The following is an 18,029-nucleotide window of genomic DNA, read 5'->3' on the forward strand; positions in this document are numbered from 1 at the left end:
CCGATGTCCCCATTCCCCCCCCCACAATATCCCCATCTCCCCCACCAATATCCCCAATGTCCCCCCAATGTCCCCATCTCCCCCCCAGTCCCCAATGTCCCCTCAATATCCCCATTCCCACCACAATGTCCCCATTCCCCCCCGCAATGTCCCCATTCCTCCCACAATGTCCCCATCTCCCCCACCAATATCCCCAATATCCCCCCAATGTCCCCATCTCCCCCCAATGTCCCCATTCCTCCCTCCCCCAATATCCCCCCAATGTCCCCATCCTCCCCAATGTCCCCATGTCCCCCCAATGTCCCCATCCTCCCTCCCCCCATCTCCCCCCAATGTCCCCATTCCTCCCTCCCCCCATGTCCCCCCAATGTCCCCATTCCTCCCTCCCCCCATGTCCCCCCGATGTCCCCATGTCCCCCCGATGTCCCCATTCCTCCCTCCCCCCATGTCCCCCCAATGTCCCCATTCCTCCCTCCCCCATGTCCCCCCAATGTCCCCATTCTCCCTCCCCCCGTGCCCCCCCGCTGTCCCCACACCCTCGGTGTCACTCACCGGGTGCCCTCCCCGCCGTGGCCGCTCCGCTCGCCGCCAGCCGCCGCCGTTGCCCCCCCGGCCGCGGGCAGCACCTGCAGGGTGGCCCCGGGGGGCGGCAGCCACCGCCCCCGCTGTCCCCCCGGCTGCTGCCGCCACCGCCGCCACCCCCCCCGGCGGTGCCACCACCGCCGCCGCCGCCCGTCCCCGCCGCCGTCCTGCCGTCCCCACGGCTGGCAGCGGTGACGCCGGGCGGGTTGGGGGGCGCGGCGGCGGGGGCAGCAGGGTGAGCCCACGCCCCCCAGCTGGGGCAGGGCGGGGGGCGCGGGCGGCGGCGCGGGCGCGGCGGGCGCGGGCTCTTGGGGGGGTTGGCGGGCACCGAGGGCACGGGCGGCGGCGCGGGCGCGGCGGGCAGCTCGTACTTCTGCAGCTGCAGCAGGTACGAGTCGGCCGTGGGCACCGCGCCCCAGCTCACCTCCAGCGACGTGGTGTTGGCGCGCACCAGCTGCACACGGCCCGGCGCGGGCGGGCGCTCTGCGGGGACAGGGGACACCTGGGTACGCCTGGGTACAGGTGGGTGCACCTGGGTACACCTGGGTACAGCTGGGTACACCTGGGTACGGGTGGGTACACCTGGGGTACACCTGGGTACAGGTGGGTATACCTAGGGTACACCTGGGGTACAGCTGGGTACAGCCGGGTACACCTGGGTACACCTGGGGTACACCTGTACCACTCACAGCACACCTGGGGTACACCTGCGGTACACCTGAGGTACACCTGGATACAGGTGGGTGCACCTGGGGTACACCTGAGGTACACCTGGGTACAGGTGGGTATACCTAGGGTACACCTGGGGTACACCTGGGTACACCCGGGTTACATCTGGGTACACCCAGGATACACCTGTACCACTCATATCACACCTGGGTACACCTGAGTACACCTGGGTACAGGTGGGTGCACCTGGGGTACACCTGGGTACAGGTGGGTACACCTGGATACACCTGGGTACAGGTGGGTGCAGCTGGGGTACACCTGTACCACTCATATCACACCTGGGGTTACACCTGTACCACTCATATCACACCTCAGTACACCTGGGGTACACCTATACCACTTATATCACACCTTGGTACACCTGCGGTACACCTGAGTACACCTGTACCACTCATAGCACACCTGGGGTACACTGTACCACTCATATCACACCTCAGTACATCTGGGGTTACACCTGGGGTACACCTATACCACTTATATCACACCTTGGTACACCTGCGGTACACCTGGGTACAGGTGGGTGCACCTGGGGTACACCTGGGGTACACCTGGTACACTGGGTACAGGTGGGTACACCTGGGGTACACCTATACCACTTATATCACACCTCAGTACACTGGGGTACAACTGGGTACACCTGGGTACAGGTGGGTACACCTGGGATACATCTGTACCACTCATATCACACCTGGGGCACACCTGTACCACTCATAGCACACCTGGGGTACACCTGTACCACTTATATCACACCTCAGTACACCTGGCTACACCTGGGGTACACCTGTACCACTCATATCACACCTGGGGTACACCTGGCTACACCTGGGGTACACCTGGGTACAGGTGGGTACACCTGGGGTACACCTATACCACTTATATCACACCTGGGGTACACCTGGGTGTACCTGCAGCCCCCCCAGACTCACCCGTCTCCAGGTACCACAGGTCCTTGCACCCCCCCCAGGTCCTTGCAGCCCCCCCAGACTCACCTGTCTCCAGGTACAGGTCCTTGCAGCCCCCCGTTGTTCCAGCCCCCCCAGACTCACCTGTCTCCAGGTACCACAGGTCCTTGCAGCACACCTGGTTGTTCCAGCCCCCCCAGGTCCTTGCAGACCCCCAGACTCACCTGTCTCCAGGTACCACAGGTCCTTGCAGCCCCCCTGGTTGTTCCAGCCCCCCAGGTCCTTGCAGCCCCCCCAGACTCACCTATCTCCAAGTACCACAGGTCCTTGCAGCCCCCCTGGTTGTTCCAGCCCCCCCAGGTCCTTGCAGACCCCCAGACTCACCTGTCTCCAGGTACCACAGGTCCTTGCAGCACACCTGGTTGTTCCAGGCCTTGCGGTAGCCGTCACGGCCGCTCCAGATGTACAGGCGGGTGGCGATGGCCACGGCGCAGTGCCCGGCGCGAGCCCGCGGAACGTTGTCCTCCAGGGTCTCCAGCACCAGGGGCTCCCAGGCCATCGAGTCTGGGGGGCACAGGGGGGTCACACAGGGGGTCACAGAGGGGTTTTGGGGGGTCACAGAGGGGTTTTGGGGGTGTCAGGGAGGGATTTGGGGGGCTCAAAGTGGAGTTTGGGGAGGGGTCTGGGGGTTCCTCCAGGGTCTCCAGCACCAGGGGCTCCCAGGCCATCGAGTCTGGGGGGGCACAGGGGGGTCACACTGGGGTTTTGGGGGGTCACAGAGGGGTTTTGGGGGGGTCACAGAGGGATTTGGGGGGCTCAGAGTGGAGTTTGGGGATGAGTCTGGGGGTTCCTCCAGGGTCTCCAGCACCAGGGGCTCCCAGGCCATCGAGTCTGGGGGAGCATGGGGGGTCACAGAGAGGGTTTGGGGGGGTCAGAGAGGGATTTGAGGGAATTCAGGGGGCTCAGAGTGGGGTTTGGGGAGGGGTCTGGGGGTTCCTTCAGGGTCTCCAGCACCAGGGGCTCCCAGGTCATTGAGTCTGGGGGAGCATGGGGGGGTAACAGAGTGGGTTTGGGGGGTCACAGAGGGATTTTGGGGGGTCACAGAGGGGTTTTGGGGGCTCAGGAAGGGATTTGGGGGGCTCAAAGTGGAGTTTGGGGAGGGGTCTGGGGGTTCCTCCAGGGTCTCCAGCACCAGGGGCTCCCAGGCCATCGAGTCTGGGGGGGCACAGGGGGGTCACACAGGGGTTTTGGGGGGTCACAGAGGGGTTTTGGGGGGGTCACAGAGGGATTTGGGGGGCTCAGAGTGGGGTTTGGGGAGGGGTCTGGGGGTTCCTCCAGGGTCTCCAGCACCAGGGGCTCCCAGGCCATCGAGTCTGGGGGGCACAGGGGGGTCACAGAGTGGTTTGGGGGGGTCACAGAGGGGTTTTGGGGGGTCACAGAGGGGTTTGAGGGCATTTGGGGGGCTCAAAGTGGGGTTTGGGGAGGGGTCTGGGGGTTCCTCCAGGGCCTCCAGCATCAGGAGCTCCCAGGTCATTGAGTGTGGGGGAGCACAGGGTGGTCACACTGGGGTTTTGGGGGTCACACAGGGGTTTTGGGGGGTGTCAGGGAGGGATTTGGGGGGCTCAGAGTGGGGTTTGGGGAGGGGTCTGGGGGTTCCTCCAGGGTCTCCAGCACCAGGGGCTCCCAGGTCATCGAGTCTGGGGGGAGCATGGGGGGTCACAGAGGGGTTTTGGGGGGTCACAGAGGGGTTTTGGGGGGGTCAGAGAGGGATTTGAGGGAATTTGGGGGGCTCAGAGTGAGGTTTGGGGAGGGGTCTGGGGGTTCCTCCAGGGCCTCCAGCATCAGGAGCTCCCAGGTCATTGAGTGTGGGGGAGCACAGGGGGGTCACACTGGGGTTTTGGGGGGGTCACAGAGGGGTTTTGGGGGGGGTCACAGAGGGGTTTGGGGGGGTCACAGAGGGGTTTTGGGGGGTAACAAAGGGATTTGAGGGAATTCAGGGGGCTCAGAGTGAGGTTTGGGGAGGGGTCTGGGGGTTCGTCCAGGGTCTCCAGCACCAGGGGCTCCCAGGCCATCGAGTCTGGGGGGCACAGGGGGGTCACAGAGTGGTTTGGGGGGGTCAGAGAGGGGTTTGGGGGGTCACAGAGGGGTTTTGGGGGGTAACAAAGGGATTTGAGGGCATTTGGGGGGCTCAGAGTGGGGTTTGGGGAGAGGTCTGGGGGTTCCTCCAGGGTCTCCAGCACCAGGGGCTCCCAGGCCATCGAGTCTGGGGGGCACAGGGGGGTCACACAGGGGTTTTGGGGGTCACAGAGGGGGTTTGGGGGGTCACAGAGGGATTTGGGGGCTCAAAGTGGGGTTTGGGGAGGGGTCTGGGGGTTCCTCCAGGGTCTCCAGCACCAGGAGCTCCCAGGCCATGGAACCTGGGGGGGTTTTGGGGGATCAGGGAGGAGTTTGGGGGGATTTGGGGAAGGATTCAGGGGGGGTTTTAGGGTGGCTTTAAGGTCAGTTCTGGGGGTCTTAAGCCCTCTCCTCCCCCAGAGTGAGGTTTGGGGTGTTTCAAGGTGGGTTTGAGGGGTTTCTAGGGTGGATTTGGGGTGAGTTTTGGGGGGTCCCAAGCCCCCTCCTCACCCAGGTTCAGGCAGGCCAGGGTGTTGGTGCATTTCCACTCCTTCTCGTGCGTCGCCACCTTCACGTCATCCATCACCAGGGGCACCCACCCCCCAAAAACGTACATCCTGAGGGGGGGGGAAGAGATCAGGGGGGTCAGGGGGGTCGGGGGGACACTCAGAGACCCCCACCCCAAAAATCTGCACAGCCCTGGGGCGTCCAGAGGGGTCACAAAAATCACAGAAACACCCAGACCCCAAAAATGCCCATCCTGGGGTGGGGTCATAGGGGCACCCACCCCCCAAATTGTCCCTCCTGGGTGGGGGAGGTCAAAGGTCAGGGGGACACTCAGAGACCCCCAAATTTTTATGTTTGGGGGGGGGTCATGAGATCACTTATATTAATTAAAAAAATGTAATTAAATCAAAAAATCCTCCCCTTAAGGACCTCAAGGCCTTCCAAGGAGGGGACAGGGACACAAAGGGACCCCCTCAGGATAAAGGGGGGGGTTTTTTGGGGTGGGGGGGTCGCCCCCAGACTCACTTGTTGCCAATGGTGGTGGCTGAGTGGAGGCTGCGGGGCAGGGGAGCGACCCCGCTCAGGCTGGGCTTGTTCCAGGTCAGCGTCTCTGGAAAACGCCCAAAACGTGAGGAAACGGCTCCAAAACGTGAGGAAATCACCCCAAAATTATTCAGCATGTGAAGAAATGAACTCAAAATGTGAGGAAACGGCCCCAAAATGTGAGAGGACAACCCCAAAATGCTAAGAAACGGCCCCAAAATCGCTGAAAATGTAAGGAAACAGCCACTCCTGCCCCCGTAGACACCAACACATCCCAATGTCTCTCACTAAATTTCACTTCCCTGATCCCAAAACCCCCCCAAACCCCACAAAAACCCTATAAAACCCCACAAAAAGCCCATCAAACCCCCATACCAATATCCAACGTCCACAGGTCCCCCAGCCTGCAGCCGCTCATGCCCCCGTAGACACCAACATCCTCCAGTAACCCCCATTCCCCTGACCCCAAAACCCCTCCAAACCCCACAAAACCCCTCCAAAACCCCATAAAACCCCCATAAAATCCCATAAAAACCCCCCCAAACCCACAAAAACCCCAAAAAACCCCATTCCAATATCCAATGTCCATAAATCCCCCAGCCTGCAGCCGCTCACACCCTCATAGACACCAACATCCTCCAGTAACTCCCATTCCCCTGACCCCAAAACCCCCCAAAACCCCTCCAAACCCCCCAAAACCCCTCCAAACCCCACAAAACCTCTCCAAATCCCAAAAAAGCCCCATAAAACCCCACAAAAACCCCAAATCCCCCATATCAATATCCAATGTTCACAGGTCCCCCAGCCTGCAGCCGCTCACACCCTCATAGATGATGACGCTTCCCAGTAACCCCCATTCATCTGACCCCAAAACTCCCCAAAACCCCTCCAAACCCCACAAAAACCCTATAAAACCCCATAAAAACCCCATAAAACCCCCCAAAAACCCCAAATCCCCCATACCAATATCCAACGTCCATAAATCCCCCAGCCTGCAGCTGCTCACACCATCATAGACACCAACATCCTCCAGTAACTCCCATTCCCCTGACCCCAAAACTCCCCAAAACCCCTCCAAACCCCACAAAAACCCTATAAAACCCCACAAAAACCCCATAAAACCCCACAAAAACCCCATAAAACCCTCCCATACCAATATCCAACGTCCACAGATCCCCCAGCCTGCAGCTGCTCACACCCTCATAGATGATGACGCCTCCCAGTAACCCCCATTACCTTCCATTCCCTTGACCCCAAAACCCCATAAAACCCCTCCAAACCCCACAAAAACCCCATAAAACCCCCCAAAAACCCCATCAAACCCCCATACCAATATCCAACGTCCATAAATCCCCCAGCCTGCAGCCGCTCATGCCCCCGTAGATGACGAGGCGCGAGCGCCGCCCGTCGCGCTCCGTGTACACCACGGCCGTGTGGGATTCCCGGGGAGGGGGCAGCACCCCATAAGTGATGGGGATGTCCCAGGCCAGCACCCCCGAGCCTGGGCGCAGCTCCAGCACGTAAAGGTCGTTCAGGTACCTGGGGAAAAGGGGTATGGGGTCAGGAGATCCTATAAAAAGTCCTTAAAAGGGGGTTTGGGTGTGTGGGATTGGCCTAAAAGGGAGCTTAAATGCCATAAAATGCAGCCAGGGTGGCCCCAAAGACACCTGTGCAGGTGGTTCAGGTATGGAGAGAGAGGATTGAGAAGATCAGGAGACCCCAAAAAAATCCTAAAAGAGTGTTTGGATATGTGGGACTGCCCTAAAAGAGTGTTTGGGATATGGGATTGCACCATAAGGTCCCTTAAATCCCATAAAATGTGCCCAGGGTGGTCCCAATGTCACCTGTGCAGGTATGTAGAGAGAGGATTGAGAAGGTCAGGAGATCCCAAAAAAAATCCTAAAAGGCTGTTTGGATATGTGGGATTGTCCTAAAAGGGAAGCTGGGGATATGGGACACCCCTTAAAGGTCCCTTAAATGCCATAAAATGCAGCCAGGATGGCCCCAAAGACACCTGTGCCCACCTGTGCAGGTGTTCAGATATCTGGAAAAGGGATTAAGAAGGTCTGGACAGCCCAAAAAAATCCTAAAAGGGTGTTTGGATATGGGGGACTGGCCTAAAAAAGGGGGTCAGGGATATGGGATTGCCCTAAAAGGTTCCTTAAATCCCATAAAATGCAGCCAAGGTGATCCCATGTGCCCACATGTGCAGGTGATTCCGAAAATCAGGAGACCCCAAAAAAAACCCTAAAAGTGTTTTTAGGAATTCATGATGCCCCTAAAAGAGTCCTAAAATCCCCTAAAATTCAACCCAGGATCCCTGAGTCCCCCACCCCAAAGATGACCCCAAAGTTTTGGGGTCGCTCCTGTGTCCCCCAAAGATGGGGAATGGCCCCAATCCCCTCCCATCCCAACCCAATTTTCGGGGTTTTGGGGTGTCCCCCTGTAACTCCCAGGGTTTTGGGATCACCTGTATGTGCCCCTGTGCCCCCCTAAAACTGATCCCAATGCTCCAGACTCACCCCCAAAAATCCCTGTGTACCCCCAAACCCAGCCCAAGCCCCCTCCCCTCCAATTATCCCCAGAGTTTTTGGGGTTCCCCCGAGATTTTGGGTTACCCCGAGATTTTGGGGTGCCCCCTAAAAATGACCCCAATGTTTCAGCCTCACCCCTATACCACCCCCCAAGTGCTCCCTCCCTTTACAGATTCCCTTTGGGATTTTTTGGGGTGCCCCCAGGATTTTGGGGTGCCCCCAGGATTTTGGGGTGCCACCGGGGTTTTGGGGTGCCCCCGGGGTTTTGGGGTGCCCCGTACCGTGGGATGTTGTTTTTGGGGTCCTCGCTGTCGTTGGCCAGCCCCCCAAACAGGTAACACTTGTTGCCCACCAGGGAGAAGCTGTGGCCCAGCCGGGGGCAAGGGGGGGGCCCATTTTTGGGGGTCTTCGCCTTCAGCCTCTTCCACTCCCACCTGGAGGCCTGGAATGGGAGAAGGGCAGGGGGAGATGTGGGATTTGGGGAGGGGTCTGCAACTGGGGGGCACCCAGGGGGATGGGGGACCCCAAAAATGGGGGGGGGTTCAGGGGTTCTGGGGAGGGTCCAAGGTGTTTGGGGGGGGGGGGGGTCTGAGGGGTCACCCATGGTTTGGGGGGGTTCCCAGGGGGTCCCCAGGTGTTTAGGGGGGGTTCCCAAGGGGTCCCCAGGTGTTTAGGGGGGGTTCCCAGGGGGTCCCCAGGTGTTTGGGGGGGTTCCCGGGGGTCCCCAGGTGTTTGGGGGGTTCCCAGGTGTTTGGGGGGTTTTCAGGGGGTCACCCATGGTTTAGGAGGGTTCCCCAGGTGGTCGGGGGGGTTCCCCAGGTGTCCCCCACATGCTCAGGGGGGTTCACAGGTACTCAAGGGGGGTTCCCCAGGTGCTCAGGAGGTTCCCCAGGTACTCAGGGGGGGCTCCCAAGTGGCTCAGGGAGGTTCCCCAGGTGTCCCCCACATGCCCAGAGGTTCCCCAGGTGCTCGGGGGGGTTCCCCAGGTGTCCCCCACATGCTCAGGGGGTTCCCCAGGAGTTCCCCAGGTGCTCAGGGGGTTCCCCAGGTGTCCCCCACATGCTCAGGGGGTTCCCCAGGTGCTCAGGGGGTTCCCCAGGTGTCCCCCACATGCTCAGGGGGGTTCCCCAGGTGCAGGGTACCTGCAGCTCGTAGAGGTCGTTGCTGTACTTGCCGTACTCCACCATGCCCCCGAACACCAGCAGCCGCGTGCCGTCACACACGAAGCCGTAGGCGGCACAGCCCGGGGGGATGTCCCCACGCACGGCCGGGATGAACCACTGGTTGGTGGCTGTGGGGACAAAACAGGGACAAAACGGGGACAGGGATATGGGGGGGACAGTGAGAACAGTCCACTGAACCCCCAGGATGAGCCACTGGTTGGTGGCTGTGGGGACACAGAGGGGACAAAATGGGGACAGGGATATGGGCGGGACAGTGAGAACAGTCCCTTGAACTGCCAGGATGAGCCACTGGTTGGTGGCTGTGGGGACACAGAGGGGACGGGGACATAGAGGGGACAATGAGAACGATCCCCTAAACTGCCAGGATGAGCCACTGGTTGGTGGCTGTGGAGACAAAACAGGGACAAAATGGGGACAGGGACACAGAGGGACAGTGAGAACAGTCCCCTGAACTGCCAGGATGAGCCACTGGTTGGTGGCTGTGGGGACAAAACAGGGACAAAATGGGGACAGGGACATGAGGGGGACAGTGAGAACAGTTCCCTGAACCCCCAGGATGAGCCACTGGTTGGTGGCTGTGGGGACAAAACAGGGACAAAACAGGGACAGGGATATGGGGGGGACAGTGAGAACAGTCCCCTGAACCTCCAGGATGAGCCACTGGTTGGTGGCTGTGGGGACAAAACAGGGACAAAATGGGGACAGGGACATGAGGGGGACAGTGAGAACGATCCCCTGAACTGCCAGGATGAGCCACTGGTTGGTGGCTGTGGGGACAGAGGGGACAGAGACACGGGGGCACATAAGGAATGAGCCCCCAAACTGTCTGGATGAACCAACCCCTGGTTGGCTGTTGGGGACAAAATGGGGACAATGACACACTGATAATGATACCCCCAAACTAGCAGGATGAACCACACTGCTCAGTGGCTGTGGGGACACAGAGGGGACAGTGACACACTGAAAATGACCCCCCACCCAAAATGAACCACTGTTGGGTGACCGTTGGGGACAAAATGGGGACAGCAACACAGGGAGAACACCAGGAATGATCCCAAATCCCATCCCTGTGGTCCCCCAACCCCACCTGTGCTGTGCACCTGCAGCTCCTCCCCAATCCCATCCCTGTAGGGACCCTCCTACCCCTTCAGGTGCCCCTCAGGTGCCCCCCCAGGTGCCCACCTGTGCTGTGCACCTGCAGCTCCTCCCCAATCCCATCCCTGTAGGGACCCTCCTACCCCTTCAGGTGCCCCTCAGGTGCCCCCTCAGGTGCCCACCTGTGCTGTGCACCTGCAGCTCCTCCCCAATCCCATCCCTGTAGGGACCCTCCCATGTCCCCAGGTGTCCCTCAGGTGCCCACCTGTGTTGTCAACCTGCAGCTCATCCACGATGCCACCCCTGTAGGGACCCCCTGTACCCCCCCATGTGCCCACCTGTGCTGTACACCTGCACCTCCTCCCCAATCCCATCCCTGTAGGGACCCTCCCACCCCCCCCAGGTGCCCACCTGTGCTGTCGACCTGCAGCTCCTCCCCAGTGCCACCCCTGTAGGGACCCTCCCATGTCCCCAGGTGCCCCCCCAGGTGCCCACCTGTGTTGTAGACCTGCAGCTCCTCCCCAATCCCATCCCTGCAGGGACCCTCCCATGCCCCCAGGTGCCCCCCAGGTGCCCCCCCAGGTGCCCACCTGTGTTGTAGACGTGCAGCTCGTCCACGATGCCCTCGTTGCCCCCCCCGAAGACCACGATGAGCTCCTTGATGGCCACGGCTCGGTGGCCGTGCCGGGGCCGGGGCACGGGCCCAGCCCATCCCACCACCCGCTTCCAGCGCGGCTGCAGCGCGGGGGGACCCGGGGGGGCCCGCGGCGGGGACCCCCCCCCGCCCAGGCCTGCCATGCGTCCCCCGCTGCCTGTCCTGGGGGGACACGGGGGGGTCAGGTATGGGGGGTACCCCAAAAATCATCAGAATGAACTGGCAACCTGAAAATCACTAAAATGAACTGACCCCCCCACTCCCATTGACACTGAACCCCCTCCACTGCCTGTCCTGGGGGGACACGGAGGGGTCAGGTATGGGGGATACCCCAAAAATCATCAAAATTAACTGGAAACCTGAAAATCCCTAAAATGAACTGACCCCCCCCATCCCATTGACACTGAACCCCCCCCCCGCTGCCTGTGCTGGGGGGACACGGGGGGGTCAGGTATGGGGGATACCCCAAAAATCATCAAAATTAGCTGGTACTCCAAAAATCCCTAAAATGAACTGACCCCCCCCCCCCACTGCTTGTGCTGGGGGGACACGGGGGGTCAGGTATGGGGGATACCCCAAAAATCATCAAAATTAACTGGCACTCCAAAAATCCCTAAAATGAACTGACCCCCCCCCCCCACTTGTGCTGGAGGGACATGGGGGGGTCAGGTATGGGGGGATACCCCAAAAATCATCAAAATGAACTGGAAACCCGAAAATCCCTAAAATGAACTGAGCCCCCCCAGTGCCTGTGCTGGGGGGACATGGGAGGGTCAGGTATAGGGGATACCCCAAAAATCATCAAAATTAACTGGAAACCTGAAAATCCCTAAAATGAACTGACCCCCCCCATCCCATTGACACTGAACCCCCCCCCCGCTGCCTGTGCTGGGGGGACACGGGGGGGTCAGGTATGGGGGATACCCCAAAAATCATCAAAATTAGCTGGTACTCCAAAAATCCCTAAAATGAACTAACCCCCCCCCACTGCCTGTCCTGGGGGGACATGGGGGGTCAGGTATGGGGGATACCCCAAAAATCATCAGAATTAACTGGCAACCTGAAAATCCCTAAAATGAACTGACCCCCCCCCCCCACTGCTTTTGCTGGAGGGACATGGGGGGATGAGACATGGGGGATACCCCAAAACTCATCAAAATTAACTGGTAACCCAAAAATCCCTAAAATGAACTGACCCCCCCCCACTGCTTGTGCTGGAGGGACATGGGGGGATGAGACATGGGGGATACCCCAAAAATCATCAAAATTAACTGGTACTCCAAAAATCACTAGAATGAAATTACTCCCCCCCATCCCATTGACACTGAACCCCCCCCTGCTGCTTGTGCTGGGGGGACACGGAGGGGTCAGGTATGGGGGATACCCCAAAAATCATCAAAATGAACTGGTACTCCAAAAATCCCTAAAATGAACTGACCCCCCCCCCCCACTGCTTGTGCTGGAGGGACATGGGGGGGTCAGGTATAGGGGATACCCCAAAAATCATCAAAATTAACTGACCCCCCCCCGCTGCCTGTCCTGGGGGGACATGGGGGGGGTCAGACATGGGGGATACCCTAAAAATCATCAAAATGAACTGGCACCCCGAAAATCCCTAAAATGAACTGACCCCCCCCCATCCCATTGACACTGAACCCCCCCCCGCTGCCTGTCCTGGGGGGACACGGGGGTACCCCAAAAATCATCAAAATGAACTGGTAACCTGAAAATCCCTAAAATGAACTGACCCCCCCCCCCACTGCTTGTGCTGGAGGGACACGGGGGGGTCAGGTATAGGGGATACCCCAAAAATCATCAAAATTAACTGACCCCCCCCGCTGCCTGTCCTGGGGGGACATGGGGGGGGTCAGACATGGGGGATACCCCAAAAATCATCAAAATTAACTGGTACTCCAAAAATTGCTAAAATGAACTGACCCCCCCGCCACTGCCTGTGCTGGGGGGGACACGGGGGGTGAGACATGGGGGATACCCGAAAAACCACCAAAATTAACTGGCAACCCAAAAATCCCTAAAATGAACTGACCCCCCCCCCCCCCGCTGCCTGTCCTGGGGGGACATGGGGGGGGTCAGACATGGGGGATACCCTAAAAATCACCAAAATGAACTGGCAACCCGAAAATCCCTAAAATGAACTGAACCCCGACTGCCTGTCCTGGGGGAACATGGGGGGGTCAGATATGGGGGATACTCCAAAAATCACCGAAATGACCTGAAACCCCCCCTGCCACTGCCAATTCTGGGGGGGTCAGGTGTGGGGGACACCCCAAAACCCCCCCTACAAGGACCTGACCTTCCATGGGGGGGGGGGGAGGTTGGATATAGGGGACACCCCAAAAACCAAACCAATCACCTGAGACCCCCCCGCATCCCCACCCTATTGACCCTTCTGCGAGGATTGGGGGGGGTCTGGATGTGGGGGACACCCCCAAAATCCCCCCATTAACACTTGGGCATAGGGACCCCCCCCCCATTAGATTTCTTGGGGGGGTGTCCCCAAATCTGGGGATCAATCCCCTTCTGCCCCCCCCCAACTCTGACCCCATCCCCAAAATACCCCAGGGGCTTGACACGTCCCCCCTCCCCCAAATCCCGCATAGAATCTTTAATTGCCCCTCCCACCGCAATTACCACGAAAGAGTTAATTACCCCCCCCCACGGCAGGGGGTGTGACAATGGGGGAGGAGTCCATTTGAGGGGGAGGGGAGCATTTATTTCTCCCCGTTAATTACTTTCTTCATTATATCTTTTCTTAATTACCCTTCTTAACACCACAAACACCCCCCACACCCAATTTCCCCCTTCCCCCCCCCCCCCCAAAAATTTATCTCCCTTAAGTTTTATCTCCCCCCACCCTCAAATTCCCCCTCAGGCCGTGCCCCCCTGCCCAGTGTCAACCCCCCCCAAATTATCCCCTCAGACTGTGCGCAACCCCCCCCTCCCCAAATTCCCCCCTCATGTTCAACTCCCCCCTCCTCAAATCCCCCCTCAGGCTGTGACCCCCCCCCTCCCTTCAAGTTCAATTCCCCCGCCCCCGAAATTCCCCCTCAGGCCGTGCCCCCCCCCCCCAAAATGCCTAACCCCCCCCCAGCCCTGCCCCTCCCCTCACGCCCCCTCCCCCCCCCCTCAGGCCCCTGCGCGCCGCCATCTTGTCTCTGCCCGGGCGGAAAATGGCGGCCGCCTCCTCCCCCCCACCGCCGCCCCCCCCGCTCACCGCGGCCCCGCGGCCGCCTCCCTCTCCCGGCCCGCGGCCGCTCCCCGATTCCCGGTGGCGGCTCCGGGGGTCACGCAGCTGCAGCGGCTCCCGGCGCGGGGCTGCGGCTGCAGGCGGAGCGCGGCGGCGGCGGCCCCTCACGCCGCCCTGGGAGCCGCCATCTTGCGCCTGTGTCCGGCGGCCGCCGAGGGTGGGCGGGAAGCGACGGGAGTGGGCGGGGGCAGCGCGGACACGCCCCCTCCGGACCCGGGCGGCGCCATCTTGGCCGGGGACGGGGGGCGACATTGTGGGGAAGGCGGGACGGGAAAAGGCGGCGGTATTTTGGGAGGGGTACCGGGAGGAGGTTCACCGCCATCTCGGTGGCCTCCGGGCCGGGCCCGGTAACGGCGAGGCTGGGGCGAGCGGTGGAGGGGCGCGGGGGGGACTGTACGGAGCTGCCTGAAGGGGCGCGGCCATGGCGCCAACGGAGGGGGTGTGGTTACGGAAGGGCGTGGCCACGCCCACTCCAACCGCCTCTTAAAGGAGCCGCCCCCCCCAGCCCGCCTTTTACGCGGTTTTCCCTCCTTTTCTCCCCCCGAGCCCCGCCATCTCCCGGTGCCGCCCCCTCCCGGCCTTCCCACCGCCCCGTAATCGCTCCCTGACATTCCCGGCCTCGTCCCCTCACACACACCGAATGCCCCGCGGTCTGGTTGCCGGCGGCGCGGCCCGTTTCCCGGCGGCGCAGCGCTGTACGGAGCGCTCAGCCCGCCATGGGCGCCGCCATCTTGGGCGCCCCTCCTCTCCTTGTGTACCGCCCCCTCCGCAAACCGCGCCCCCTCATCCTCCTCTGTCCTGGGGCACCCCCGGTCTCCCCACCGCCCCCCGGGGTTAACGGGACGCCGGAGCCGCTCTGAGGCTTCACGGCCCCGATGCTCCGAGCGACGCAAACGGGCCGGGGATCCCCGGCGCTGCCATCGCCCCTCACACCCCCCCGGACTCTCAAGATGGCGGCGCGCGGGACCCGGATGCGGCGGCCCCTCCCAGGATGGCGCCCCGGGGGCGGTGGGGGAGAAGGACCCGGATGTCAGCGCACGGCGCCGCCATGACACCCCGCACGTCCCCTCCCAATATGGCGCCGCCCATCCGGCGGAACCAAAGTCTGCTGTCGGCCCCCACGGGGACCCCGCGGTCCCTACCCTTCCTCCCGGCACTCCTCGGTTGTTTCCGCCCTTACCGGGTGCGGCTCCGCTACCGCAGCGGCTCCAAGGCGGCGGAGCGGCCGGTGCCCGGGTGCGCGGGGGAGGGGTCACAAGATGGCGGCGCGCTGCTGTGGGAAGGGGGGGTCCAAGATGGCGCCGCCCGGTGCCCGGATCTTCCTCCTCGTCCTCCTCCTCTTCCTCCTCCTCGCCGCGCGCACAAGATGGCGGCGCCTGACCGGGACGGGAGCGGAGCTTTGAGCGCTCTTCACGCTCTTCGCTCAGGCCCCGCCACCCTCTCCTCTCGTCCCCCCTCCGGAACAGCCCCAATGCGGCGCCCCAAGATGGCGCAGGTGGGAGCTTGCAGCTCCGCGGCGGCCCAAGATGGCGGCGGCCGCGGGACCCGGATGCGCCGCTCTCTGCGCCGCTCCGCCGCCACTCCGCACCTGCAGCCACCCGCCGCCCGCTGACCCCGGGCGCCGCTTTCCGCTGCCGCCGCCGCTCGCTCCTGGCCGCCGCCGCCGCGCTGAAAGCCGAGAAAGGCCCGCTCGCCGCGCCGGCTACTGGCGCTTGGGAGCCGCCATTTTGGACGCGTCTCCTCCACCCGCCACAAAGATGGCGCCCGCCAGTCCCCGGATGGTGGCGCTTAACGGCTGCGGCGCTCACTGCGCGTGCGTGACTGCACGGGTCGTAATGGCGCATGCGTGGCTCCACCTCGTTCTTGCGCAGGCGCTTTTCCCGCCTCTCCCGTAACGGATTTTTGTTCAAACACCCGAATTTGGCGCTTTTTGCTCCAATTTTGCCCTTCGGGATCCCAAAATGCTCCAGGAGGCGTGGAGGAGAGGAAGAGGGTGGAGGTTCTTCAGCAGGGGGCTCGGGATGACAGTCTCAGGGTTTGGGGAGGTTTTGGGGAAGATTTCGCCAGTTTTGGGGTGTCCCCCCTCAGGCTCATGTGTGAAACAGCCCCAGGTGTGGCAATAAACCCCCAGATGTGACAATAAACGCCCAGGTGTAACATGGATTCCCCCCCCCCCCGAGGGTCCGGGCAGAGGATTCGGCATTCTGGGGTTTTTTGGGGGGAGTTTGCTTGAACCCCCCTAGCCAGAAATGAGTCTGGGGGTGCCCCCGGCCACCTCGGGGGACCCAGGGCGTTTTGGGGGGGGAATGTTGAAGCTCCCAGTCCGTCCCAGTCCCGCCTCCTCCATCGGACAGGCCCCGCCCCCGGCGGGCGCCGCCATTTTTTGTGTGGCAGAAGCTCCGCCCCCCGCGGTTACCGCGGCAACGGCGCCATTTTGAGTGTGGCGGAACCGGGCGCAAAGGCGGGAAAAGGGGCGGGGCCTGAGCGATCTTCCCGCCCTCAGCCCGCGATGACGTCATCGAGGTGATGACGTCGTAAGCGCGAATTTTATATTGGTGTGACGTCACAGCGTCCAGGACAGTCCTGAGGGCTGGGGGAGGGGGGAAAGGGCAGGGGGGACACCTGGGAGCAGGTGAGGTCTCATGGGGGGGGTCAGTGACGTCATCGGAGGGAATCCAGTGATGTCATTGGAGGGAATCCAGTGACATCATCCATGTGATCTATGGGGAGATCCCGGATCACCCTCCTGACCCCACAAACGCCCTCCAGGGACCCCAAAATCAGCAACAAAAGTAATCGGGGGGGAGGTCCCAAATCCACCTGGATGGACCCAAACTCACCTGGGCTGACCCAAATTCACCTTGGGGGTCCCAAAATCAGCACATATAGGAGTCAAAATCCACCTAGGACCCCAAAATCCAGCTGCAGGAACCCAAAATCAGCACCCAGGGATCCTAAAGCTCACCTGGCGGGTTCCAAATACACCTGGGTGGACACAAAGCTACCGGGGGAGAGCCCAAAATCAACACCTGCAAGGCCAAAAAGCACTTGGGGACCCCAAAATCCACCTGGAGACCCTAAAATCAGCACCTGGGAAGCCCAAAATCCACATGAGGACCCTAAAATCAGCACCTGGGGACCCTAAATCCACTGGGCTGGATCCAAAACCCACTTGGGGTGATCCAAAAACAACCTGGGGACCCCAAACTCACTGAGGGATGTGGGACCCCCTAAGAGTGACCCAGCCCCATCCCCCTCTGTGGGGTGGGGGATTTTTGGGGGAATTTGGGGGAATTTTGGGGGGATTTTTGGGGGATTTGGGGGGTATTTGGGGTGGATTTTGGGGGTATCTGTGGGGGAGGATATTTAGGGGGGATCTGGGGGGGATTTTGGGGAATCAGGGTGGAATTTTGAGGGTGATCCAGGGCAGATCCAACGGGATCTGTGGGGGATTTTAGGAGGACTTTGGGGGGGATCTGGGGAAGATTTTAGGGGGGATCTGGGAGGGATTTTAGGAAGATTTTTCGGGGAGGTCTGAGGGGGATTTTCGAAGGATTTTGGGGGGAGATTTTTTGAGGGGATCTGGGGGGGAATTTTTAGGAGGATTTTTTGGGGAGATCTGAGGGGGATTTTTGGGGAGATTTTGAGGGGGATTTTTTGGGGAGATTTTGAGGGGGATGAGGGGGATTTTTGGGGAGATCTGAGGGGGATTTTTGGGGGAGATTTTGAGGGGGATTTTTGGGGAGATTTTGAGAGGGATTTTTTGGGGAGGTTTTGAGGGGGATTTTTGGGGAGATTTTTGAGGAGGATTTTTGAGGGGATCTGGGGGGGAATTTTTAGGAGGATTTTTTGGGGAGATCTGAGGGGGATTTTTGGGGAGATTTTGAGGGGGATTTTTGGGGAGATTTTGAGGGG

The 18,029-nt window shown here is 60.9% G+C and overlaps 1 protein-coding gene across 1 annotated transcript in view; it reads right to left on the reverse strand.

Moving 5' to 3' along the window:
- The window catches only part of HCFC1 (host cell factor C1), a 73,315-nt gene extending 59,101 nt beyond the window's left edge, over nucleotides 1-14,214 (reverse strand). Inside the window, 9 exon segments of the mRNA XM_077172422.1 lie at nucleotides 553-1,065; nucleotides 2,598-2,777; nucleotides 4,839-4,945; nucleotides 5,361-5,445; nucleotides 6,709-6,917; nucleotides 8,194-8,354; nucleotides 9,055-9,203; nucleotides 10,782-11,008; nucleotides 14,082-14,214. Coding sequence (XP_077028537.1) covers nucleotides 553-1,065; nucleotides 2,598-2,777; nucleotides 4,839-4,945; nucleotides 5,361-5,445; nucleotides 6,709-6,917; nucleotides 8,194-8,354; nucleotides 9,055-9,203; nucleotides 10,782-10,989 — 1,612 coding nt within the window. The 5' untranslated portion in view covers nucleotides 10,990-11,008; nucleotides 14,082-14,214.
- Nucleotides 14,215-18,029: the final 3,815 nt, after the last annotated feature.

The sequence above is a fragment of the Agelaius phoeniceus genome, chromosome 38, assembly GCF_051311805.1.
Source record: "Agelaius phoeniceus isolate bAgePho1 chromosome 38, bAgePho1.hap1, whole genome shotgun sequence".
NCBI classification, from domain to species: Eukaryota; Metazoa; Chordata; class Aves; order Passeriformes; family Icteridae; genus Agelaius; species Agelaius phoeniceus.